Source organism: Parambassis ranga, chromosome 18 (assembly GCF_900634625.1).
Source record: "Parambassis ranga chromosome 18, fParRan2.1, whole genome shotgun sequence".
Taxonomy (NCBI): Eukaryota; Metazoa; Chordata; class Actinopteri; family Ambassidae; genus Parambassis; species Parambassis ranga.
Genome location: NC_041038.1, coordinates 7087075 through 7114460, shown reverse-complemented (window position 1 = coordinate 7114460; position 27386 = coordinate 7087075). Strand labels below are relative to the sequence as shown.

At 40.9% G+C, this 27386-nt stretch overlaps 1 protein-coding gene across 2 annotated transcripts in view; it reads right to left on the bottom strand.

Moving 5' to 3' along the window:
- The window catches only part of kcnip4a (potassium voltage-gated channel interacting protein 4a), a 67985-nt gene that overhangs the window by 19511 nt on the left and 21088 nt on the right, over nt 1-27386 (bottom strand). The window contains exon 1 of one of the 2 annotated variants that reach the window (XM_028428825.1): nt 2460-3080. The exons of the other annotated variant lie outside the window; for it this stretch is intronic. Coding sequence (XP_028284626.1) covers nt 2460-2571 — 112 coding nt within the window. The 5' untranslated portion in view covers nt 2572-3080. Of the gene's footprint in view, nt 1-2459; nt 3081-27386 lie in introns of those variants that run through there. 2 annotated transcript variants of the gene reach the window in all.

Genomic DNA, 27386 nt, shown 5'->3' with positions numbered 1-27386 from the left:
AATTTATCATTGTGTGACATACTGATTAGTCTGCACACTACAGGGCTTTGCTCAGCAGTTTGCACTAATGCATTGTTTGAGTGTGAAAACGTACATATGTACAAAACAACAAACATGAACAAAGACAAAAGAGGGCTGAAAAAAAACACTGTTCATCAGATCATTTTACTAGCCATGCTGTGCAAACACTTAGCCAGCAGCGGTGAGATTCTAACACCAGCTTTGGGGTGGATAACAAGAATACAAGCACACATCACTTCAGCTACATTCATAATTAAACTGAAAGTGGCAACTCTTATTCTGCTTGCCAGGCCTTGCTCCTATTCCCAGTAGGATGCTCTGGTGACTGTGCACAGTCTGACGCAATGATCTTGTTATATTTCTCCAATGTGGAAGCATGCCAGTGACACAGACTGGCTGTTATTGTGCTATATTTCCAGGTTGAAGTCTTTACAGTCTGCACAGCGGACAGGATCAGAGTGTCCAATCCCTGTTGGTCATATGTGCAGTGTGGACAGCTGGATCCCTACAAAGATTACAGTTTCATTTTGCTGCCACTATACAGTAAAGAGTGGAACAGTGTATAAAACATCCTCTCTTCGGCTGTGTCGGCTCTCTCCTGAGACTGGAGTGTCGCCAGTTCAAATTTGCAGCCCAGCTGAGAAACTCTTTCACTATTTACCACACAGAGGCTTTCAAAGTAAGACCTTTATGCTCCCTAGATGCCCCAGCGGAGCTGCTCAGGTGGCGGGCAGTGGAGGGATGTGATCATACTGGGCAGCACCCAGCTGTGAATGTTAAACAGAGCATGCACGCTCACTGAAACGCTGTCCCTTAAGGTCTGTATGAACAAAAAAAAAAAAAAAAAGTTTAAGGTGACAGCTGCTGCAAAGGTAATTCTATATGATTTACAGTCCGATTTAGTCAACTAAACTTGAGCAAAAAGCAAAAATAAATTTTGAGGTTGAATGAATGTATTTGTCCAAACACTACAAACAGAATTTTTTTGTTTTGTTTTTACGTGAGGCTAAAAAAAAACATTGTCTTACAAAAAGTCAAACATTTATTCAACTGGACTAAAATACAAGAAATGCTGCACATTTTTAAAATTGCATGTAGTTATACTTATATCTACAATTTTCATTTATACATTACGCAATTTGATTTGATAAAATTGTCAAAAAACTGGCAACTGTTGTGATAATTTGTAATTTTTTTAAAAAAATTTTATTAAGCAGAATACTGTTTAACGTAATGTGTCCTGAATATAATGTAGTTAATATATATAAGTAAACTAAATGTCAGTTTTGAAACTGAATAACCAGGAAAATAATCAACTTTTAGGACATTAATCATACATGAATCACACACAGTAATCACAGCTGTGATTGTCATATATTTCAAGAAGAAATCTGTGAACTCCTATATCCCACTTCTCCTTAAAAAAAACCTGCAGACACATGGCAAACATCAATAACCTGTATCGACTGCTTGTCTGGTACAACAATCTCTCTGAGACACACAGACACCTGTGTGGAATACAGATCACATCAACGGGCAAACGGCGCCCGACACGCCGGCTTTGACGTCTGTATCATCTCACCTCGGCAAATAATCAATATCATGACGGCTGCGTTTGGATTAGCGGAGTGCTTCGGTGAACTTGCCACTGTTTAGTGAAGCATGTAAACTCTTACGCTGAGCATGAGCTTCACAGTTCCCCCCGAATGAAAACACTGCTCCCATGTGCCTTTTAAAATAACACAGCTCCAGTCAATACACAGACGCTAACACCTCTGTTCTCCATCTAAACACTTCTCTGAGGTCGGGTCAGATTTTTCCATTTACTTACATTGCTCATTATCACCTCTTGATTTACTTAGTGTCTCTGAGACTTTTAAATTGATTCTTCTAATTAGAAGATAAACTGTGGTTACAAAGCAGTTGTCTGATGGATGAGCTGGTTTAGAATTCATGTTGCCCACCATGCTGCTCCTACTTTATTTAGTGAGACAGCTGCAGTAGGTTTAAACTGAACTGTCACATTCAGTGCTTAATCAGCTCCTGTACCTAGAATAGTACGATGGGTTTTCCTAAAAGGTTAGAAAAACAATATTTTAAAACAAAATAAAACACAATCCAGAAATCCAGATTATAGATTTGCCTCTCCAGAATTTCAATCTCTGAGAACGCACACTTTTTACTGCTCAAGACCTCCCTCCTGGCTCCAGTCACAGCACAGCTCATACATATTTCTGTCACATTTTCAGGAAATAAGACCAACTGCCTTCAATAAACTCTACAACTTTTCACATTGCTGCCTTTAAAAGTTTACAATTATATCAACAAAATCCCACAAACACTGAATAATAAATGGAAGAGAAAAGGAAATCATTGTCAGAAAATGCAGCCAGCTGAAATTCCTGCTCTCTCTTTCTTTGTCTCCATCAGTGTCTTACCCTCTGAGAAGCTGATGAGCCCCAGAAGGTGCAGCAGCTTGATGGAAGCGAACACCAGCACCACGATGCCCACCGTCTGCAGCCCCTCAGTCTCCCATATCGCATTCAGCATTGCTCCACCCTCTGACCACTCTGCACCACCATACCCTGACCCGAACCCGGAGCCCGAGCCGGCCTCCTCGCCCTGTTGACCGCCGCCGCCAGGACCAGGAACGCCGCTCCCACCTGGCCCCTCACTCCAGTTCCCTTGCACCCACTCCAGTGCTACGCCGGCCCAAACGCACGGGCCGGGCGCCTCCCGGCACCCACCTACTGCTCGATCACTCACTAAATCCAGTCTGGGTTCAGGAGGGCTGAGGTGAAGAGTCAGATAAGAAGAACTGGCCTCAGTTTAGAGAGAATCCTGAAGTCATTAAGTTTCTCTCTAATCTCAAAGGGAGTTCAATGAAAATTTTAGAAAAGATGAGACAAAGGGGAATAAAGTCCACACATGCTGATCATCCTCTTCTTTCCTCCCTTCGCAAATGAGCAGACATGTGAGAGCTGTGGAGAAAGCAGGGAGAGCAAACTCTGCTCTTCTCTGACAGTTTGTAGCTCTCTCTCTTTCTCTCTCTCTCTTTCTCTCCCCCTCTCCCTTGCTCACTGACTGCCACACTGCAAAGTAAAGGGAGGGAAGATGAGAGGGAGTGGATATGAGTGAGGGAGCGAGGAGGGGAGGGGAGATGAGACAGAGGCAGAGGGGAGGTGTGGTGCTACAAGATGCGAGAGCCCTCATGTTACCATCAACTTCAAACGAATCCTTAAAACAAAACATGTCCCTGAATTTTATTTTGTTGCTATGTGATAATAGAAAAAAAAAATCACAATAAGTAGGCTAAAACTAACATTTGGATTTGTTAAGAAAAGCCACTTCTTCCACACATAACGAAGGAGAAATGTCAAGAATAATTAAGTGGAAACAGCACCCATCTATTTGACTGCTAGAATGTAAATAGAGTATAATATATATTGTAATTCCACTGTGGGGAGTCAGGGAGTGAAAATGAATGTGTGTGCAGCAAATAAGTGAAGACACCACCATCTACTGGCCCCGTGTAGACTGTCATCCTCCATAATAACACTATTACACTTTATTTACCCCCCAGACAACAGCGTCTTTCTGTTTAACACAATGCCCCTGCACTCTATTTGATTATTCCCACTCCTAAATGTCTTCATCTGCCTTTCCTGAGCTCTAATTCCATCTACAGCAAACTCAGCCATACATCACTGATGTAAACACACAAAGCCACATTAATTACAATCATCGTGGCCGGATATTATTTTGGCCCAGAGAAAAGAACCGTGACTCATTCACCGCTTACTCAATTGCTCTATGATAAATGTTCAATACATAACAATGGATTTTTGCAGTGATAGAAAAAAAAGTCACATGCAGCCATTTGCATTCAGTCCATCTGCCGCCGCCGCTCTTTTCACAACAACACAAAATGGGAAAAAGGGGTTTGAAAAAAAAAATAATCTTTGTGAATAATTTATCATTATGCTAAAAGAAAATCATACTCAAGTGACACACATCCTGCTTAGTCTGAATAGCTGCTGGACAAGTCATCCAAAGTGCAAAATATCCACCAACTTGAGCAGTGGAAATATAAAGAGGGCCCATCACAAGGATCATTTTATATTGTGTAAGTAACAGTAAAAGGACTGAATGTCTGAGTGCACATTTTTAGACAATGCAGAGCTGTTTGTGTAATTACATTTAATAAGCTTTTAAATCAGCTGATTGCAAGAGCAACACCTAGCATCTTTTCCACCTCTATGAATGGATGTTCCATACAGCCTACAGTTAATCGTCAGTATAAACAGCATAAAGATGGCACCTACTACTGCAGCACTAAATGAGTATGTTTCACCGAGGCAGCACACACCCACTAACACTGCATTTGTTGACCGAGTATCTTAAATAAAGTTGTTGTGATGGCTTCTAACTATCACTCCAGCTGTAAACACAGCAGCACAAAGAACAGCCAGGATATCCTTTAACTCTTATCCGGATATCTGTGGCGCCGAAAGCAACAAAACAAGCCCCCAGTGGCATCATCAGACGGCAGCAGATAAGACTTTATTTTCTCCTGTAGATTTAGTGGAGACAAACAAGAAGAACTGGTTTTATTAGATGGTGAGAGAGTTCAAATAAAATCTCTAAAAAGCATCAAAATGCTAAAGAGTAGGAAAACATATTTTTCATTGCTGCTGCTGCTACAGCACAATATTATTGAAAGTCAATCGCAGGAGTGCAGGTTTGGTTCAAAGCATCAACCAGCTGACAATGTATTACATATCAGCTGACCTGTTGGATGCTGGGCTGCAACAGCATGCAGCACTGCCAACATGTGAGCACTGGCACCCCCATCAGTGAGGCCGTCATCACATGACAGGCCACCCAAAGCCAAACGCACTGGACACAATGCATTTCAGGATCTGTTGCCTCCGGCCTTTCCCTCTGCATGGTTTAACTCTCTCTGGGAGTTGAATGGTTAATAAAACAGGAATAATTGACCAATCATAAGCTTTCTCCAGTACAGAGATCCAAACAATTAATTTTTAAAGCTGAGATGGTGGAGGTGAGTCTGGTGGATTGAAGTACAGTATGTATTAGGGGGTTGGAGATTTTGTAACTATTATCAGAGCCATGATTCTATCAGTGCTGCTGACAGATAAATATTACACCCCACAGCTACCTCTATTAATGTCACACAAATCCTGGACAATCACCACTACAGCACATTACAGCATGACAGCTTTGATAGATGGAAACCTTAAAAACAAAACAGCATTTATGGACCAGAATTAATCAGAATTACAAAATGACTTTGTACCTAAATTGAAAAGAGAAAATGAAAGTTGAGAAAAACAAGGGTCCTTGAACGAACTACTCACAAAGTGGAAGTTTGCAGCGGAGAGCACTAAAATGTAAATAAAATCAACAGACATAACCTTGCATGATACTGTCCTGTGTGAGCCTAATGGAAGGTTAGCTGTAGAAATGCAACAAAGTGTGTGTGTGTACTGTAATCATGTCAGCCAGATAAATCACTTTAATAACAAAGAGACTTAAGCTAAAAGAAGAAAATGACTCTTATTTGCTGTCAGCAAATTCAAGAGAAGGATGTATTCCAATTGAAATATTTCTCAAAATATGTATTCATGTATGTATACATTAAACAGTAATCATGCCGGTTGAAACTGGTAAACATTGGTCTTCCAATGGCTAAACATTCATTGAATAATAATTGCTTATGGGGGTTATACAACAAGTGCAATCGCCTGCACCACCCGAAACACCACATGCCTCCATGGCTTGACTGTGGGCTTTTAACCAAGACCTCCATAACCTCAGCTAGATAGCATCGCTCTGTGATCCAGGTCTGAAATGTCAGGCCTGCACTCGGGTCTGGCATGTGGCCGCGCCTTAGTCCAAACCCCTTATCTGTGTAACGAACAGGAGACGCCTGAGTGACAAACCTGCAGCCTTTGTGTTCATCAGCCCGTGCAGACTGATAGACGCTGATCCCAGAAGAGATCTCACTCATTGCCGCCACATGTCTTGGCGCTTTCTGTCCTCTGTATTCACACGGGGAGGATGTTATCACTTTTTCTATCTGGGCAGCATGGACACAGAGGCCCAACAATACATTTACAGAGAAGAACCGAAAAGCCACCTTTCATGTGCACAGTGTTTGTAGTTCATGCTGAGTACACTTTAATAATTTCCTTCCAATTCCCCTCAGACTATTAGGTAAGCAGTACATTGTGATAAAACCAAATTAAACACCACAGCTGCAGGAGTAACTTAAGTGAGTCTTTTTATGAGACGGTAACTATCTCTGTGTTTTTATTAGTTTTTTTACACAGTGACAGCATGTGCATACGAAACAGCCCCAGAGAACAAAATGTCCAATAAGAATTGGACAAGTGTTATCTTTCCTGAAGCACACAGTGAGCCTCTGTAAGACCTGGAGAAGGGTGAGTGGGTGGGGGAGGTAGTGGCTCCCCTGTAACCATCATCAATCAAAGCGACACCAACCAGCAGACGGGCAAAGAGGCGAAGATGAGATTGTCCCGCTGTTTACAGATCAGCTCGGGGTACAAGCGGGTGATATAATTAGGCAACACCTGCAGCGATTTGCTCAGGCATGCAAAGCAGCGTCACTGTTTGGGTTGTGTTTTGTGAGGCACATTAAAATGAGGCTGTCATATTTACTGAGGAGGCGCCTGTGAAGGGGTAGGCAATTATGAGCTGTGAACCAGGGCAACCCTCAGTGAAACAGCATGTGCAATCAACTGTGGAGCGCCATGGGGTTACTCTGATATTAAGGACTTATTTTGTGGACTCACTTTGCCAGGTGTGCATGCTTTTATGGGAATTTGCACCATTCAAGCCTGCAAGTTTTGAGGGACCACCATGGGCATACACAATGTCACAGAATCAGATCCCTAGTCTGGAAGATAGACTAACTATGGATGGAATGTCTGTGATGTCATCCATAGGCTTCTAAAGAGCCATCTTGAGACTCTGTGGGAGACTCTGCCCATCACCATGTCAGGAGTGTCACACTCACAGGCTAAAAACATGTAAATACATTTCTGCATTTTAACATGGGAGTCTATGGGGATTGACTCATTTTTGGAGCCTGACACTAGAGGCAACAAGGTGAACTGCACACCTTGACCCTGTTCTGCAGAGTCATGATTACCAGCGTCCCCACCTGAACTTTCAATGTGTCACATGTGAATGAACCTAACAAGTGCCAGTATTAAATTATGTTGTTTCTCTCCTGAGTTGTGCCTTTATTTTGTCCCCCAGAGCCTCTGGGCTAATGGAGGACGGTGAAAAACAAAAAGCCAGGCCAATATCTACAAGCAAAGTGACAGGTCTGTTCATTTCTAACAAAACTGTCAGCCCTCTTTCTACAGCATGACTGTGAGATTTTTAATCAAGATCCCCATTGATTCCAGATGACCAGCTCTAGTGTTAAAGGGAGACGTCAATAGAATTGTCTGTGAAAGGGACAGTAACACAATGGACGGTGTGCTTGGGCATTGACCTGATTTCCACCATATCTTTGCCACATTAGCTCGCTTCTGTCTGCTCACAGGTAGGAGCACGGAGGAACAGGACATGGGTTGTCTTGACACCTCCAGGCTGCCATCTGATTTACAGCCTGCTATCCTTCAGCAGTCAAACTGGACTTTTAAAGCACAAAAGGTCAACGGATAATATGCATTGGCAGGGACAGTAAAAAAAAAAAAAAGAAAAAAGAAAGAAAGAAAAAAGACGAGGGGCAAGATGAAAAAGGCAGACGGAGGAAGGAAGGCTGGAGCCACTGTCCAGACGATGAGATATGATGAGCACAGTTCACTGGCAAGAAAAGGATGCTGAAAAAGAATCAATACAGGTAGACATGTCTACAAGGAAAGTTCCTTTCTCTTTACAATTTGAAAAAAGCCATACATCAGTTGTGCTGTTCTGTCATGTGACCCTTACCTGCAGGTTTTATTGGTCCGTTGAGAGGCTTGCCATAAATCTTACAGTGTAAAATAGTGCACAGGAAACTTGGCTGGCACTGTACAGGTTCTCCTGTATTATTAAAGAGGTAAATCAGGTCTGAGTTTCAGCAATAATCTTCAATCAGATCTGAGAATCAATTTACGTTATCAATTTATGTGAATTCATGTCTGTAATAAAAAACTGCATTAAATAAGCCCTTCTACTTAATATTCTGAGCAAAGGACACTCCTGAGGCAACCTTTGGTCGAGGTGTTAATGATCTCTCTTTGCCAAATATTCTGGTATTCAATACGGCTTTATTTCTAATTAATTGTGTGGAGACATCCCTTACCAATAACAGTACTCAATGAGAGGAAATCATTTCTTGGAGTTGTTTTGTCCACAGATCTATGGAGTGGATCAGATATCACAGAGCAGCCGGTAATATAAAGTACAACTTTTAATGACCCTACAGACAAACGGCGAATTAAAAACTCATTTCATATCATTTCAGTAAGCTCACTGAAAATGTTTTGAAAGGTGTGCAAGCTTAATTCACGGCTAAACACATTTAAATGATCTGGGTTCAGATCAGGAGACAAACAGATTGACTGTAACACCAATGTTCTCAACAGTAAACTGCACCATATTTTTTGTATGCGGCACATAAGCAGACACTGTGATATATCGGGAGGTGGCAAAATTATGTGAGAACTTTGCACAAATGTAGAAACGGAGAAAACAATAAACAACATAAAAAGTTCCATGAGCTCATACTCAGTCACTCATGTTTGTGGACTAAAGGTCTAAACAAATCAACTTGTAGTGTATACTGCAATTCCCCTGAGCTGATGATGACTGTTTAGCGGGGAAAAAGGGTGGATCAGTGCTAATTCTGTTCAAATGCAATATGTAAACAGGTTAAGGCTGACAGTTCTGGACTTCAAAGATGCACATTAAATTACATCTTGCTTCTTTTCACTTGATATTGAGGCTTTCATTCATTATCTTATGTTTTTATTCAGTGGCCTCCAATACACATCGCACTAAATGCAAAGCATGGTAGCTCAAACTGACTCCCTCTTTAATCATGCTAACAAAAACACTCTCTTAAATGTCTGCAGGAAAAGCCCGGAACATTCTCTGAAAATCAGTCGCTCCCTTATCATCGCTGTGATTGATGACGGAGTGAAGCTGTAACTATGGCAAGAGCGCTAACAGCATTTAATTCAGTGCAAAACTTTCAGGAACGACAACATGCCTCTAATAAATGTCTAAGACTCCAGGCTGTTATTACAAAAAACATAATAAATCGCAATGTTTTTAATATTCCTTCACTGAATAATATCCAACAAAGGCAACAAGGAGCATAAAAACAAAGCTAACATGAATATGAATTATAAAATAAACATTTAAAAAAGCAAAGTATACAATTTTCACATCATTTTTTTGACACAGAACAAAAATGATCTCTACGCTTTTATCCTACTGAGATGGATGAGGCTTACAAATATTTATTAAGAGGGTGTGTGCCATTTTAACTGTGAGCTGCAGCAAGCAATAACAAATATAAAAATAATTACGCACTCTTGGATTTATATGGTTGTAAAGCACTTATGTCTAAAAGTACAAATTTATTATTCAAGTTATTTGCTAAACTGAACCCATGAAAGGTCCAGTTTATTTGTGTATTAAATGTTTGATCTGATTCATTTACTGCTTTTAGATGGTGAAGCTGTGGGACTGTCAGCTGGTGTGAGACTGACTCTAAGCTTTGCTTCCCTCTGCTGGCACATCTGCTAACAAACTTCAAAGTTTGCTCCAACGTTAAATCCATAAACAGACAGCACTGCTGCTATATGAACCACAGGATTATTTTTCTTCTTTTAAAGTAAAAGCAAGCACCTTATCTCAGAGAGCAGCTTATGGCTTTTTAATGGACTTCCTCTCACACTCTGTTCATGGTTGTTGTATTGTTTGTGCAAATCATGCTTTATGATGATAGATATGAACTTTTTCATGTTGTTTTTTTATACATAAACCTAACAAAATGAAAAAAGTCACAGATAAACCTTCCTCGTGTGATTTTTTTTCCCCCAGCTTGAGCACTTTGAAGTCATGTGTCAAAATGTGCATTAATACAGCACCATGACAAATATAAATATATCTAATGCAAATATATATATAGGAAGATATATGAGCCTCTTTTCTGTATCCAAAGCATGTTCTTACTGTGATAAACAGCTGTATGAAGACATGTGGATCCAGTCCTTTGTTCATTTGGATCAATTTTTTGTATACTAAGTGCTCTGCTTAATAACACAAAAAAAAACGTGTGCCATGTTGCTCCCAGCTTTACAGTAAATATCACATAAATACACCACGTAGGGCTTCATGTGAGTCAGCTCACTAAACACAGGCCACCGACTTCAGCTGGGTTTTAGAGTAAGTAAACCCCACAACAATGGGAGGATGATGTATGCATGGCAGTCTTAGGATACACTGTAGCTCTACAAACAATGATGTACAATGAGTGGAGTGACAGGGGAGATTGGAGGGAGGATGGATGGATGCAAGTATGTTCTGCCCGAAGGGTTAAAGAGGCAATTTGTTTACCTGTCAGTTTAAAGGAACACAATGTGAAGTATGGGTGTTGTTCTGCAGAGGTAATTGCTACCAAACTAGCAGTATTCTTTATCATCGCATAGGTACCACAAGATGGGACAATGAGTCAGTGTAGCAGTCTGCTGTCAGTCCAACATGAGAAGAAGAAGTGGCAGAGAGCTGTTTTTCTTCATGATTCAAACCTCTCATCAATCATGGTGACAACCAGGCTGTCAATGACATTAAAAAATACATACAACCTGGTGACTGCCAGGCTCTTTTTACAATGTTTCTGCCTCCTCACACACCACTTTTTGGCACCAAGAGTTAGACTGGAATACTAGAGTCCCTATAAGAGTATGGTGACCCTATAAAGAGATGACTCTAATGTCCATGTGCCACAGAGACAGGCTAGCAAAACATAGAAAGCAGCAAATATTATCCAGATGGAAGAAACGGCTTAGCCAAAAAATTTTACATTTAAAATGAAAGACCAGAAATTGCAACAATATTGCACAGTTTCTTATATTAATTTGTTCCAAAGTCACAGTTGTCGATGTAAGCCACACCTTTAGCACACTCGTAATTTGCCAAAAAAACGGCCATATCAAAAGGCTGCCCCTGCCAGCTGTCACGTCTCTCTGTGCTCCGGTGGCACACCACTGTCACTCACTGTCACGCCACTAAAGAGAGGCGCAGAGACTGAAAAGAGCCATTTGCGTCCGGCTGTGTAGCAAGTCTATTTTTATCCAGAAGCATCAAGAGGGAGAGTACCACAGAGTAATAATCAACCTTCCAAATTTTATGCTGTATTTCTTGCTTTGCTGGGTTTAGTCTCTTTTTGTTGTTGCACAATGAAGAATTGTGCAAAATCACTTGTCACAGTATATTTGAGCAGTTTACTTTTACATAAATAACAAAACACTTGTTGAGTATGAGCAAGATAACAGTTTTGTTAGCCAAATGTGAATTATTTTTAATATTAACGTAAATGTTAGACAGAAAAAAAAAGAAAACAATTCTAAAAATTCTTACTTTTAAATTGTCATGGAAACTTTTATTCAGTTTGGTTGGAGGCTGTTTTGTTTGTCTCTCGCTTGTGAAAGCCCAGCCATAAGCTAAACAGCTTGGCAGTCTGTACAGTAAGCAGAGCTTATAAATAACAGGTGGTCGTCAGTGCCAGAGAGACCCAACTCCTGAATATTAGATTCACACTTTGGTGGGAAAAAAATTCAGCATGGCACCTTGACAAATCTCCAGTGGGCACAGACTCAATCATTGTTCCCTGCTAAGCACCGCAGAAAATAAAGTGAAATGATAAACAAAGTTTAGAATCATGTAGCTAAGGCTATTTAGCTGAACACAAATCCTGACTCGCCTTTACTCATGAGTGACACAACTTTCTGAATGAATGAGCAGCAGTTTCATTTGGATTACTGCCTTTTCTTTCTAAGCAAACATAAGAAAAATAAATGTCATCCCAGCACTCAAATAAGTTCCAAGGTTCTGGAGGTTCCAGCGGCAGCAGGGTGACATTCAGTCCTCAACTGCCCTCACTCTCATTTGAATAAACAAGTTACTGAACCCACAGATGAGGCAAGCTTTCACATCCAATCTGACTTCATTTAAATGTAATAAACTAACCATCAAAGTGGAGGCATTTGGATATCACATGAAATGATATTGAAAAAGCAGAAAGTCAGATTTTAATATTTGGCTATATGTGCAGCACATTAGTCATTATAACTTAGTTGAGCCAATTAGCAGCAAAGTCAGGTGACTCAAAGATTTAAAATAGATTGAAGGACAGATGCAGAGACTGGTGAAGATTTCAGTTTGATGAGTGACAGACTGAAAGTGAACCTTGTGATAGGATGTCTAAAGCACACAGCTAAAACCACCAAACTCAGAAAAAGCTATTTGTGGTAACGTAGCTTATAGCATGGTGTGTTTAAGCAGAATAAAACAACATAGAAGAGAGAGCAACAGATGGGCAGCTCATGCTTTCACAAACACCTTCATCACTACCAAAAAAAAAAACAAAAAACCCAATGATGAACAGTTTGCCGTTTCCTTACCGTCATAGCCGTCTTCTAACAACCCAAACTGCTCCAGCACCTTAACAAACAAGACCACAACTACCAGCACAGCAATCATTTCCAGTCCCTCCAAGTTCATAGTCAACATGTCGGACGGGTCACAGGCTGCCCGTGCCCGGTGACACAAAGCTCGGCGTGCTGCGCTGTCTGCAGGCCATTTAACTCCACTTAAGAGCCCTGCATCTCAGGCTCTGATGAGGAGACCGGCACAAGTCAGTGAGGAAGAGAGGGAGGGAGGGAGGAAAATGAGGAGGAGGGTGGGGTGGGGGAGAGAAGTGTGTAGAAAATCAAGGAGGGAGGGAGGAGATGGAGTGGCAAGGATAAAGACAAGGGGGCAGTGAGGAGAGAATGGAAAAACGAGGGATGAACCTGATGATGATGTAGGATGTGGTTTGACTATGTAAAGGTCAAAAGCAGATAACGTGTAGTCACAGAAAACTCTCACTTGCATGTATTAACAATTACTTCACCATACACCATCCCATGAGGATGAACATGGCTGCAGACGCATCTTGTGACACTGACGTCTATCTGACAGCACGCAATTACAGCAAAACTAAAAAAACAAACTGTTCTTGTATTGTCACTGACAGAAAGAACACCTTGCAATTTCACCTAAGGTGTGAAAAGATATGAACTTCTAACAGATTCCTCAGAGGCAGCGGGATCAGTGTAAAATGTCAGCTCTGACTTCACCATCACCTGGACTTTTAAAATAAAGCACAAAAACCTGAAGGGAGGGATGACAAGGGAGAGGTCAAGAGGAGGGGGGGGACAACACGACAGAGGAAGAGAGGACTTGGAGGTTCTGGGTGGAAACGTGACTGCGGTCAGGCAGCAGGTGGCTGCTGGAGACAAAGGGAAGAATTCATCATTTTGCTTTAGTTTTTGACAGCATGAATGCATGTTTATATAGAAGTCTACTCTGCACAACACATTCTATAGATACCAAGGTGCAAGTTTAGCTGCCAAAACGTCCAAAAGATCTGATTTTTTTAACAAAATATTACTTTCATGCTGAACAATATCCACCACTGCCTGCAGACTTCATTAGGGAAAAAAGTGACAGTGTAGTTTGTAATTAAAAGCTGCTTCACAGATAAGGTCCCTTGCACAACCTCACAGGAATGGAAGTGATCCCACATTCATCTTCACAGCCTGTCGACTCAAAAGGAATTGTTAGGACGCAGTTTTACCATGGAAACAACCTCTCTGCTGTGTGTGCCATTGGGCAGCTCATTTATCCCACTATCACTTTACTTTCCTTTATTTGTGGCAGCTGAGTAAGTGCCAAATATAGCTCCCCTATTCCTCAGAGTGTGTGCTTTCTGTGGACATGACAGGACCAGCAGCTGTGTAGGAAGCTCTATGAAGACAGGGGTTGTAAAGGTGAAGAGAAGGTGTGACAGAAGCCTGGAAACAAATCTTCCAGGTGTGTCTTAATTTGAAAAGACATGATATTTTTTTTTTCTAATATCAGAACATAATCTCAAAGAAACTTCCTCCACTTTCTAGCATCTGCTCTCCAATCACCTCAGAACTTTGCACTGGGTGTAATCAAGGTCCTTGGCTAATGGTAATGAAAAATAATCAAGGTTTGTGCATGTCATCAGCACACAGTGTGCTGTATCAATCAGTGTATGATTGGTGATGAAGGTAATTGCCAGTGCAGAGCATTGTGGTGTGTTGGAACATGCACATGTACTGTAGGTGGCAGAGAATGTGTGCAGCACCTGGAAAAATACACACAAAGAGTGTGTGATGCACAAAAAAAGGTGTCAAAAAAAATAACATTATAGTCACTATGAGGTCAATGCGCCACAGAACTGAAAGAGAGCTTGGCTCACCCCACCTAAAGAAAGCTTTTTTGTGAATTTTTCCAAATGACAGGTTTAAATGACTAAAACTAGCACCTTGCTAGCTGTACCCTTTCACACAATCAACTGGCTGCTTTCAAAGATCCTAGCCACCATTATATTTAGTCCTAACAATGTGAGAAAGATCATTAACCAGCTGAAAGGGGTTCTTTGCTTTAGATAATTTCTTCCTCAGATTTTCAATTAGAGACTTATCAATGGAGTTATGGAATGCTAATCACATCCCTCTGTTGCATATATGCATAATATGAAGAACAAATGCACAATTTCTCAGCATGGGATTTAAAAGCCATCCTGCTCCCTATATCGAGGTTGATTTAAATCAAAGTGAAAGCTCAGTGGACCTGCAGGTAAACACAATGGAATGGAAGGTCAAATTAAGTTACAATTGAATTCCCATTTGCAGAAACAAAGCACAGCGCGCCAATGTGGCGTTAAAACAAATTAATGTCTGCCATTTGTTTGTAGAAATTACACAAGGCCCCGGTGGCCTGTAACCTTCAAACGACGGTTAATTGCGAATTAATTTGATTTGAGTTTGCAGTCAGATTTTGTGGTGGAAGACATTTTCTTGGAAAGAGGACTAATATAAAGGCAATCACATCAAGCCAGTGTGAAGCAAGCCTGCTGTTTCACAGAGGTATGAGGTAAAGAATAAAATATTTAAAACATGACTCTCATAACATAATCTGTTCCTTCTATTGATCTGCTGTTATTTAATCACTGTTTACATTTACACTAATGACTACACTAGTTGGCATTTTGGCTGAAACAAAGGACGTCTTTCATTGAGAATAATGATCACCGAGCTCCTGCTCTCTTACTGCCCGAAGCCTGTTTGTTGAGATCTGCTGCCATCAAGTGGAAACAGCAGGAATCAACAAGTCAAAGCATCAATTATACTGTAAACATACATTGCATGCTTTACATTATTTATATGAAAGTTCAAAAACTTACATCCCTCTTGATGGGATATAAAATGATCAGATTTAAATATGAAGGTGTGCACTAGACTTGTATCCCTTGTTTTTTCACTATGTTCTTGATGCCACATGTACATAGCGTTGTCTGTGTGTATAGTTCAATATTTTCTGCTTCATGATCTCATCCTCCTGAGTGGGCTGGCCTGCATTAGATCGCGCTGAGTCATGTAAAATCTTTTCGTTAAAATCTTTTGTCAACCATGCAAAACACATTTTGCATTATATGAACATATCGTTAGTATCATCCTAACACCAGGTGCCTAAAATAAGCTTATTCAGTGTTATGTATCTAATCTGTCTGCATTACAGTGTTAATCAAACCAGCACTGCACCCTGGGGTGCCGGTAAGTACCTGTTTTTGCTCTATTTGTCAGTACATGGCCATGACCTCTTTCCCCTCCATTCACCACATCTGAGCCCACGTTTCTGCACCTGCGGAGCCTCTCTGAGCAGGATGCTAGTCATTAATCCAGTTCTAAAGTGAACTCTCTTAATACTGGTCACCGTGCCCTGTGGGAGCAGAGTGATTAATTCCAGCGAACAAACCTCTGCAGTGAGGGAAACCCAAAACAAACTCAAAGCCACTGATGTAGGTCTTCTTTTCAATTTAAATGCTAATTTAGAGAACAGAACAACCGCTGCAGTGTAGTGACACAGTGACTTTGAAAAGGGACTGAGAAAGTGACCTCTCTTTGTGTCAACATGCAGTAACCTTTGTGTATTAGTATAAGGTTATCTTTCACAAGCCATGGGCCTTCATAAAAAATATATATATATATATATATTTTCCATCTGTTAAAAGAAATCAATTTTATGTGGAGGTATATACATATATATATATATATATATATATATATATATATATATATATATATATATATATATATATATGTATATATATATATATAGTATATGTATATATATATATATATATATATATACATATATATATGTATATGTATATATATATACATATACATATATACATATACATATATACACATATACATATATATACATATACATATATACATATATATACATATACATATATATATATATACTATAGATCCCTTTTTAAAATGCAAAGTAATTCCGATATGAGGAACTGGTGCACAGCAAATTAGAGCTAATTCATGGAGAGACACTGCAGCTTGGAACATCCTGTTTCTTATGCTAATGACCACTGGGCATATAACTGAGCCTTCAGGGGACTTCTCGTTGCCGGTTAGTTAATACTGTGATATGGATCGATAGGCTTGTACCTGCAGTGAGACGAGTGCTAAAGGAGAGTGTGCATACTAAATGTTCTCTCATATCTCTGTCACGTTGTGACGTCCACCCAGCACTTCTGAACAAGATGAGTGGCTCTGTGAAAAGTGGTGCATGTGACAGATGGGTTGGGAAAAAATTAATGAGAGCAATTCAAAGTGCTTTTGGCATACAGTCCATTTTTACAGTAATTATTAGCCTTGGACTCTGTATGCAAAAAGAAGATTGAGGAAGACGAGCGAAGATAACTTTAAATTAAACCTGTTTCTAAATTATTGCTGCAGAAAAACAGATCAAGATTAAAACATCTTCTTTGTAGCAATTATTCCCAGGAGGCTGTGCAAGATTGCTTTTATAAGAAATGAAAAGCGTGAAGTTTTAACAAATAAATGAAATTGTTTTTTTTTTATATACAATCAGATTGTGCTCTGAGCGAGTGAACGTGGCGAATGGTGGTGTGGCAACCCCCAAATAATGACAGATGCTCTCCCTGTGGTCGGCCCCAGTCTCCACTCAGATCTGTAAACACCAGAAGGCCTGGATGGAGAGGGGGCCAGCAGCAAGAAGCACACTGGACATCGCCCCTTGTGTTAATGTCACACGGAGTTAGCGCCAGAAAACAACTCTGAAAATCATGCAACAGACTGTTAAATACATTTCAGCCTGAGTCATTGCTAATGTTTTCCTTTTGAGCAGCTCTTCATCCGAGTGTACCTATCTCACTCCTACACAGACTCACTAATAACACAAACAGGAAAGACATTTAAATGGCAGAAAACACAAGGCCACACACATCACTATAACACCGCCGTACTGACACCCGCACGTCTCTTATATTTCAGAGTGGGTGAGATTGAAAAGCAGCTGGAGGTCAAAGTTCCTGTGGATGCTTGGTGGACCATCAGCTCTTATCATGTAGATGAGTGTAGCCATGAGAATTAATAGCAACGCATTAGAGTGGGCAGTGGAGTAGCACGAAGGTCAGATCAGACAGTGCACGCTTTATTATTTTGTCCTCATAAGAAGAGCCACACAAACCTGTACGCTGTGTTATTTGAGAGAGAGAAAAAAATGAATTTATAGCACAAAAACTTTAAAAATTAAAGCTATTAGGATTCAAAAGTGTCCAGAATGTCACACACACAAAATATTTTGTGGTTTCTGACCAACGGGATTCAAGATGGAAGTGTTAGTATAGCAGCAGCAAGTTGGAGGCTTCACATTGAACCAGCTGGGAATGTGAAGCCTGTTTTTGTCTGACTGCTTCTCACACTATGAATTATAAAAAATCTGAACTGCGTCTTCCAATAAAATCAAATGATTTCTTGAGGAGTAGTGACAGTAAACCCTATCAACCACCAAAATTATCAACCACCAAGTCATCAATATTGGTTCTTTTTTTATTTTTTATTTATCTGCCCCATATGAGGTTAGATTTATTCACTGTATACCAGCACATTAACTCTACTGTAAGACCATATGTGGATCCCATGTTCTCTTTTCTAGGTCTCTATGAAATGTGCTTACGGTGCACACGACTGCCCGCTCTATGATCTATTGCTTGAGAGAGTTACATAGAGTCCCTCATTCATTTTGCCTTCAAGCTCCCTAACAATACCCGAGTGAAATACGACTTGCTGTACTTTGAGTGTCATCCATTCTGTCTCTCTCCCACTACCACTAAATATAACCTGTGACAGTTATTGTCTGCTGGCCACCCACTAAATATTTCATTGTTCTTTAATAAAGATGGGACTTCCTTGTCTTTTGTTACAGTGACAAGCCGTGACGGCGATGCTGATCAGCGCATTATTGCGGTGAGACAGTAATGTAACATAAGCTAGTGCGACTGCGTTGGCAGAGTAAATGTGGCATGCTGTGTGTGTGTGTGTGCTGTCACTGTAAAATCAATATTGGGAAGAGGAAATGGAAAAAAAAAAGTGAGGCAAGTTCAGCCAGGATTGTTTACCAAAACGTGGCTGATTTTAAGTCAATTTCATGGACTGCTGGTGTGGCAACAAGAGTTCAGATGGGATTATAGAGTAAACTTTATGGATGCCAAAGTCAAAAACACACACAGTGAATGATACACAACACACACAAATCTGGCTGAAATGCAGCATATTGAAAGAAATCTATTGAAAGGCTACTACTTTTTCCATTTTTTAGGTTATCAGCTTAACAGGTAATTAAATGAAGTCAATCAGATTAAACCAGTTCCTAATTCCCATCCTGCCTACCTGTCGTCTTGCGTCTTTGTTTTGGCTGAAGAGAGAAGATGACCATTAAAGCCCCCATGATGCCCTCCAGACTTTCTCGCTTTGTGATCTGGAAGTCCTGCTAGATTTCACACACTTTTCACTCCCACACTTGAGTGAAAACGGAGAAGAAAAAAAGAGATGCTGGCAGCCTCACATGAAAAATCAAATCTTCCGTCCTAACTTCTCCTTTATATCCACCCTGGCAAGGTGGGCTGTACGTTGAGCAAAAGGAGTGGGAGTAAAACACACAAGTGCGCACTGGCCGAGTTTTGAATTTTGACGCTCTGCAGACCCCCTCCCGCCCTCCCCTCTCCTGTTTCCTCGCTCTGAAGTGAGAGCCTGCTGGCTGGTCTCTGCTCTGCAAAAGCTACTTTGTACCAGTTGAGCACCTAGATTAATTGAGCGCTCGGAGAGAAAGCCAGTAACATGCTGTGGTGAGTGGTACAGCCGCTCTTTTCAACAGATCTCTCCTCACACAGGAAGGGAGAAATTGCAGGAAGGCGGGAGAGCTCATGCTGTAGATAACCATTTTTCCTTACTAGCTGCTTTTTAACTACATCTCCCGCTGGGAATGGGAGGAGAGAACCATGCTGTGGACACGACACTGAGTAAGTAAGAGCAGAGAACTCCGACTTGTAGGCAGGTGAAAATATTTAAATTATGAACAAACAATCTTCGCAGATCATCTCTTCTGCCTGATGCTGCTGACAAGCCATTTTATAAAGAGATTAATGAGAGAACAGTGGGTACATCAATGGAAATGTGCCTTCAAATCAGGAGGTAATAACTGAAGCTTTCCAATGACAAACAATGTAAAGACAGAGTCATGTAAACAGAAAATAAACAGCAGGAGAGACACCTTTCAAAGGATGGATTCTGATGCAATACAGATGGAGCATTTTCTCCTCCTTCCTTGTGAAAGCTATTTCCCATGTCTTTCCACTGTACACACTATGATTGCCTCTTCAGATGCTGATCCACCCTGCTGCTGTAAGACTTGGCTCTGGCTGACTTTGAGATTATGGAGGAAAAAAAAAGGTCTGTAGGTCAGAATCCCTCATTTTCTATGCTCTTTTTTCTATAAGTAAGGATGAACAATGTCACCGCCGTTTGCCTGACATGAAAAGCAGCAAATAGAATGAAAAATACTTCCGCTCCCGACGACACCCACGCACAATTCACTTCATGAACTGTTTGACGGCAGTCCAATTCAGAAGCGGAACAGCCAACCACTGCAATCAAGTACCAATTTGCACCCACTCCATTAACCTGCTTCCTGTCGGCAGGCGCGTACTTTGTTGCTCCGAGGCCTCCTACGGATGTCAGACAGAAGGTAACACTAAACTGACTCTCAGTGCAGGGGCAGAAACTGTATATGTGAGAAACATGCACACAGACGAGTGACCGCAACTACACTGAAGCTTTAAATCACCAGTGTGCACCCTGTTTCTTTTGTATTACATTTCTCACTAATAACTTCAGCATGACACCTGCATTATAATACTAACAACCACCTTGTCTGACACAAATTTGTCCTTAGCTGAGGTCAGACAACAGCACACATGGTCTCCAAAGACTTTCATTTCAATTCGGCACCTGACTTTTTCACCTCATTGTTATAAGGAGCAGCCTCACCTAGTGTTGCCACCACGTCCTCACCCTGGTTGGGTAATAAGTCCTTGAGACAGAAGCAGCCCATGGCAGCATGGATGTTCTCAGACAGTCTGAGTGGCAGTTTGTGATTACTCAGTGCAGAATTAGAACAAAGGCTATTGACTTTAATCACTCATAGTTTAACTGCACGTCCGTGCAACAAGAGCTGTATGAATCTTTTAACCTCAAAGACGGAGAGAGACATAATACTGGGTAAATATAAGCTCACATGCATGCATGCATAAACGCTTGTTGGCTCAGTCAACATACATATAACCGTCTGAGAGTGTGTCAAAGTACAGACACTTTGCATGAACCCTTAAGCCGCAGTCCCAGTCTGAAGTTCGGTCCAAATCAGCTGAGCATGGCTTTTCAAAGGGTAGCCTAATTATGTTGGAGCAGTAACGACTTTTCATTAAATTAGACACTCCAGAGAATAGGACGGAATAATCAAATGTCTCTGAGGTAAATCATCTCTGCACATACTGAGGCCTCTTCCACACCACTTGAGAAAAACAATCAAAATACAATCTGATTAACAATATGAGATTTGAAATTGCAATGATGGCACAAGTGTTTTGTAATTGAAATGTTGAGTTTTAGAGACATTAATCACAACCTGTGGTCATTTCAAGGACCAACACATCACCAAAACATCTTGTTACTGGGGGAGGGTAAACACCAGTGCATTTCAAGTGCACCGGTGCTCTGCCTCCCACAGGCCACACACTTGAGATGGCCGCCTATTATCCAAAGGATAGGGCCTCACTTTTTTTTTTCTTTCACACCACATAGCCTTTCTTGCTCCTGTTCCCTCCTGATGATCAATCTGATGCCATATACAGCTCTTCATTAAAAGAAATCCTGCTATTCTGTCAGGGTTTTCTGACTCAGACACATGTAGTGAGGCATAGGTGGGTAGTTGCCCCCACTGTCTTTTGAACTAATGGTGTGCAGAGGCAAATCGAAATAAACTTGAGCCATAGATGCAGGAAGCTTGTGAACAGCAGCTGAAACATGATGGCAGCGATGAATCAGTGCAGCTGTGCAGAGGTGGCTCTGGGTGAGGTGCGAAAAAACAAGCGTTTTGTGTAAGACATCATTAAAGGTTATGCTTGTGAACTTGGTTGAGCATCAGCTAGAAAATCTAGAAAGTGTAGGCAGCTACCCAGCTTTCATAAGGCCTTTGTTGACGTTTTTACAGGCATGGTAAAGGATGGAAAAGAGCAGAATGTGCAGCAAACCAACCAAGTGGAGTACCTGCAGTTATATTGCCCATATAGGATCATTAGTTCTTATGAGTACACTGAAAACATGCTTTAACTGGCTTACAGCTAAAACATGCTACTGGCATATAACCACCAAAACACATCCATGGCTAAAACAACAATCACCACAGGTCTCAATGCCTGCTGATAAAAAAGCCTGCAGCTGTGAACTGTGGTAAGCCGCCTCCTATAGTTTCCTTTTAAAATCCATAAAAACAATTGATTGATTTGATTGCTGCATAAGTTGCTGAAAAAGGCTGAGGACATGAAGGACAGGAGGTCAAAATCTAAGTTTACTGGAAGGCTGGAACTGTATCTAAAAACTAAAAAGAAGAGGTTCCTTAGGTGCTTCTACTGCTCTGCTTTCTACTGATACATGAAACCTTTATTTTGAAAAGCCGACACTGGTCAAGTTTCTACTTTTAGCCCCTGTTTGACACCTTGGACTTGTTTGAAAACCGTTTTACTGGCATCAGCATGATGACCACTGGTGTGAGGGGCCCCATATTAATGTTTGCCAAGGGCCCCAACATACTCTAGAACCACTACTAGATTATACAGTCCAGTCCCTTGTCTTTATTATATTTTATTAATAAACACTGGACTGGCAAATATTAGCTGATATTTGCAATTGGCAATATTTAGCTCATATGTACAACGATCAATTATCAATTAATTTATGCAACATAAAATGCATAATAGTAATTTGTATGTGGAATCTGTTGACATTCATTCATTGTGCTATGAAAAACTAATGTAATCCTATTTGTTTTCATAACAACCCCGTCCACAAGGATCAGTATTCACATCGTCCACTAAATGGCAGCACAAATCCATATACAGCTATGGCAGCCATTGCATTAAAAAATGAAGACACCGTCACATTCATCTATGCACATCTAATTTCTGTTAATGTAACAAAGCCAAACAGGATGTAAACAAATATTTTTCTTAGTATTTTCAAGATTTACCTGCTCTCCAACATTAGTTACTGTACAGTGTGTCCCAATGCTCCATCCATGTTATTCACACAAACAAACAAGCTGAAACAAAGCAGACATCTGATCAATGAAATTAATGTAGGTGTCTTTTAGGCCAGCAAGCAGTCAACCACTGATAAGCCTTCAAGCTGACCTCATTTCTTTCAAACTGTAAGGTAAACACACAACAACATAGATTTATAAACATAGACAAACGATCAAATAAGGTGCACACACCAACACTTCAGCTCATTGTGGTTATGTGTGGTGTTTCTTTCATCACACACAACTGTGACAATATACAAAAAATACATCAGAGATCTGGTTAGCAAAGATCAGTTTGGTGCCTTGCATACAAAATGAATAAATGTGTTCAAAATCAAATCCACTGCTATATTTTGGACAGCAGAGGGCGCAGTTGTTCTTTTAAAACAAAACACCTTCTGACTGCAAATCCATATCTGGAAGAGGTATCATCTGTTGTGCTGTTTATTTTACCACAATCTCATCTGATCTTGCTAAAAGCATGCACACTGTGCTTCCATTTCACTTTCTCTTTCCATGTCTCTTTCTATCCAAACATCATTCGGATCAAACAGCCTTTAAACAACACACTGCATGCAGAGTATGTTTTATAGCAAAGATTAAAGGGCTCTTGACAAAACGAACAATGTAAATAACAGTGAGCAGACATCCTATTTATTTTTCTTTCCATGACGTAAGACACAGCCTGCCAAAACTGCAACAGCAAGGTGTCAGAGCTCATTCTAAAACAAACTATAAATCTTTTATTCCAAAATACATCTGAATTCTTTTGTTCGGCTTTGTTTGGGTTAAAATCCACAAACAGAAAAAAAAAACAATCCTGAAATAATCTAGAAACTGCAAGCTAAGCATTTAAAGTGGAAATGAAATTGAGGAAAAATGCTGCATATTAAGTCGCTGCAGTGGCAAGCAGGGAAAAAAATGTGAATATTGTCACTCAGCGGTGCTTTTAATTTCAGAGTATGCAGGAAGAAACCACAAGTGGCCACATGGATCGTCTGCTTCTGAGTGTGTATAAAATGTAGAAAAAATGTAGAGAGAAATGGCTTCTATTGTGTCAAAACCATAATCAGCAACTGATCCTAGTGAGACCTTGACACAGGTAAACCCTAATAATACTGTTTTAATTAGGGATCAATTAAGAATGGTCTTTGGAGGACAAAGAAACACAGAGGTTGACACACGGATTTTTGTCATTAGCATATGTGTGAGTTATAAATGTCAGAATATGCACACTCAGCCTTTATTTTCCCTGCACGGCCAACAAAGCGAGTCATCCTGAGACTGTTTTAGGGATAATATGTGGCTACAGGGACACTGAGCTACACTACCTGCCCAGATGGCCTGAAACTGTGGGCATCGGGCCTCATGGTGTGTGCCGCATCCAACTGCAATCAATCACACGCAAATACAGTCCAGGGGAAAAGGTTACTTCCTTTCAAATGTTGGCGCATAAACCTGATTTTCACAACAGGGACAAGCACAACAGCTCAGCTACTTTAATGTTTGAACCCCTCTGGATCCTCTGTGTGTCTGGCACCATCTCAGCTTACAAAATATTTCTTGTTAAACAAGGTAGCACAGCTGTTTGGGGATATCTAGAATAGATAATGAAGAACTGCTGGCAAGCACGTATAAACTTCTTTCCTCTTCCTCTTTTTATACAACTGCTGACTGTAAACAGAGAAGAGGTGTATGACTCAGCTCTTCCGTCAGCAATGCATCAAAGCACAGAACTTTCCTCGAGCCATAATAAAAGCCGAGCTGGTCATAATTTTAATCAAGCTGTCCTGCTGAAACGACAACCAGTAGCACTTGAGAATTAAAAACAACTTTACTGTGACTGCCGACAACACACAGAATTCACACCAGCTCCTGCACCAGTGGATATATGTAGCTGTCCAACATGAATGGACACCAGCCACACAGTTACAGTTGGGTGTGAGGCTCGAAGGCACCTGCCCGAGTCGATCTGTCATCAGCTCAGCCCCACCTGCTGCCATTGTTGCACCCTGTAGGCGCGGCCTGTGTCACATTCTTTTATTATATCCTGACATGTAGCCGCTGTCTGTGTGACATCGAGCACACTGTTACAGATCAGTGCTCACTGAGCCGTATATGAAAACGCCTCCAAAACAGCATCTAGAAATTACTGCTGCAACACTTTTATATCATTGCAAAATGTGCATAGAGGATGCTTTCCTTAACTGAACCCCTTCATCACAGTGGATATTACAGTAGAGCAGTATAATAAGCAGTGTTCCCTGCTCATCACTCGATTCTTTTTCCAAGCATGAAACTATGAAACTCACGCTGAGATGCGAGGATGAACCCAATAAAACCTTGCGTGGTACATGCAGGGGTGTGATTGCTGCAGTTATTTGGGGGTTGAAAATAAGCAAACCAGATGCTAGATGAAAACATAATTTAATGTTCCTTTCAATTGGTCCGAAACCCCAACTGCAATAAACATTTCTCCTCACTCCACTTCATTTTAGTAACACCGTATACTATACTTCATCATTCAACACACAATCTAACCCAATTGTGCTCCGCTTCAGATACCAAAGGGACCAGTTTAGTCCACTGCTAGAGAAATTATATGAGCTCTAAAACATACCGCTGTATTAAATATGCACTGTTTAATCAGTCACATATCTTGTTCACCCGAGGGAGGCCGCAGGGATTTATCCAGAATGCAGAGGAATGAGCACAGCAGGTCTGCCTGCATATATAGACTGTATAGTGTTGTGAAGCTGTTAATGGCACCTGTGCTCACATGGACAACAACATCAAAAAAAGAAGCTGATTGACAAGATGCAAACTACAGTTACTACCTTTGTCCCAACCAGTCAGGTGGCGCCATTCATCCATATGACTCTGAAGGGCAGTATGTCTGTGTAATGATTATTTAATCATTACAGTATCTCTGTGTAATGATTATTTAATTATGATTCAGATGACCTTTGACCTTGAATAGAAAATCACTTGATCATCAAAACACAACAAGAATCTTTATATTTATATCAGTACTATATGCAGTGCTGACATTGATATCAAAACTCAGAATTTCCGTGGTATTGGTACATAATAGTCAAGTCTGGTACTGGTATGCTAATTTTTTGCAGCTGAAGATGTCCTTTCTTTGCCATGAGAGGCTTTGACAGTTATGCTATCATCACATTCAGTGTGCCAACTACACACATGTGTATCCTTGGATGGACAACCTTCAGCAGCCCTTGGGCAGTCTCAGGTTTGCACAAAGTGCCATGAATGACACGTTTATCAACAGCTTCGGGCCACCGCCTCATCTAAAATCTATTAGGCCGGCTCTGATGACAGCTTATCACCAACAGTGACAGGTGAAACACTAACCGTGTCAATGATGCTAACACCGCAGCAGCAGCGCTGAAGCCCAGCTCGACATGCAGGTCTCTATTAATAAACCAGAGAGCAGAGGGGGAAACCCTTTTCCCCGGGTAAATGGCGAGACGTGTTGGAAGCCGTCTTCTCACACAGACCTGCAGCCCGTAACCAAACGCTATCTGTGCCAGCGGCACCAGTAATACTCAAGTATCACCTTTTGTTTCCACGCACAGGGCTGTATTACCTGTCAGTGCTAGGAAGTTGCAGCATGAGTTTCATCATGTTATCCTAGTCCACTTTCAGTCCACTGAGAAAAAGTGATGATTATGTTTGGTGGAAATAGACCAATTTTATCTGATAAGACTGCAGCAAGACAGACAAATGAGTGTGAATGTGAAGAGCAGCCGTGCAAAATGAGATTAGAGGAGCATTCCTTGAAAAGATGCATTCACTATCTCATTTAAAAGCTGAATTCAAGCCAACAGCTTCTGATCATTAATCTTTGCCGATTGAGAGGGTATGTTAGAGTGTTTCTTTGTTTTATGCCTCTCCAAATCACTGAAGTTTGCTTGCATTAAACTACTTTAATCCCGACAGTGGATTCAGCACTTCCCCACATCTCTGATCTGAGACTAGAAACCGATCAATACAGTACAAACTACAAAGCTGTCGAAAGTATAACCAACCTCACAGTGTGTGTGTGTGTGTGTGTGTTCGGCTCACACAGGCAATGGCCTGGTTCAACAGTACATTATGCATGCTGGAGGACTGAACCACTAAAATGTCCTCCAATTAGTTTCTAATGCCTTTATGATCTGTTGTCACTGCAGTAATGTTCCCTCCCTGAAATGAAAGAGACACCGGCTGAACATTGCTGGCACCGCTTGTCTTCTGAGTGGATGCTGCAGCACAGCACATTTCCTGTCAAGCTTATTCAGTTGCACACACTTCACACCAATGGTGGG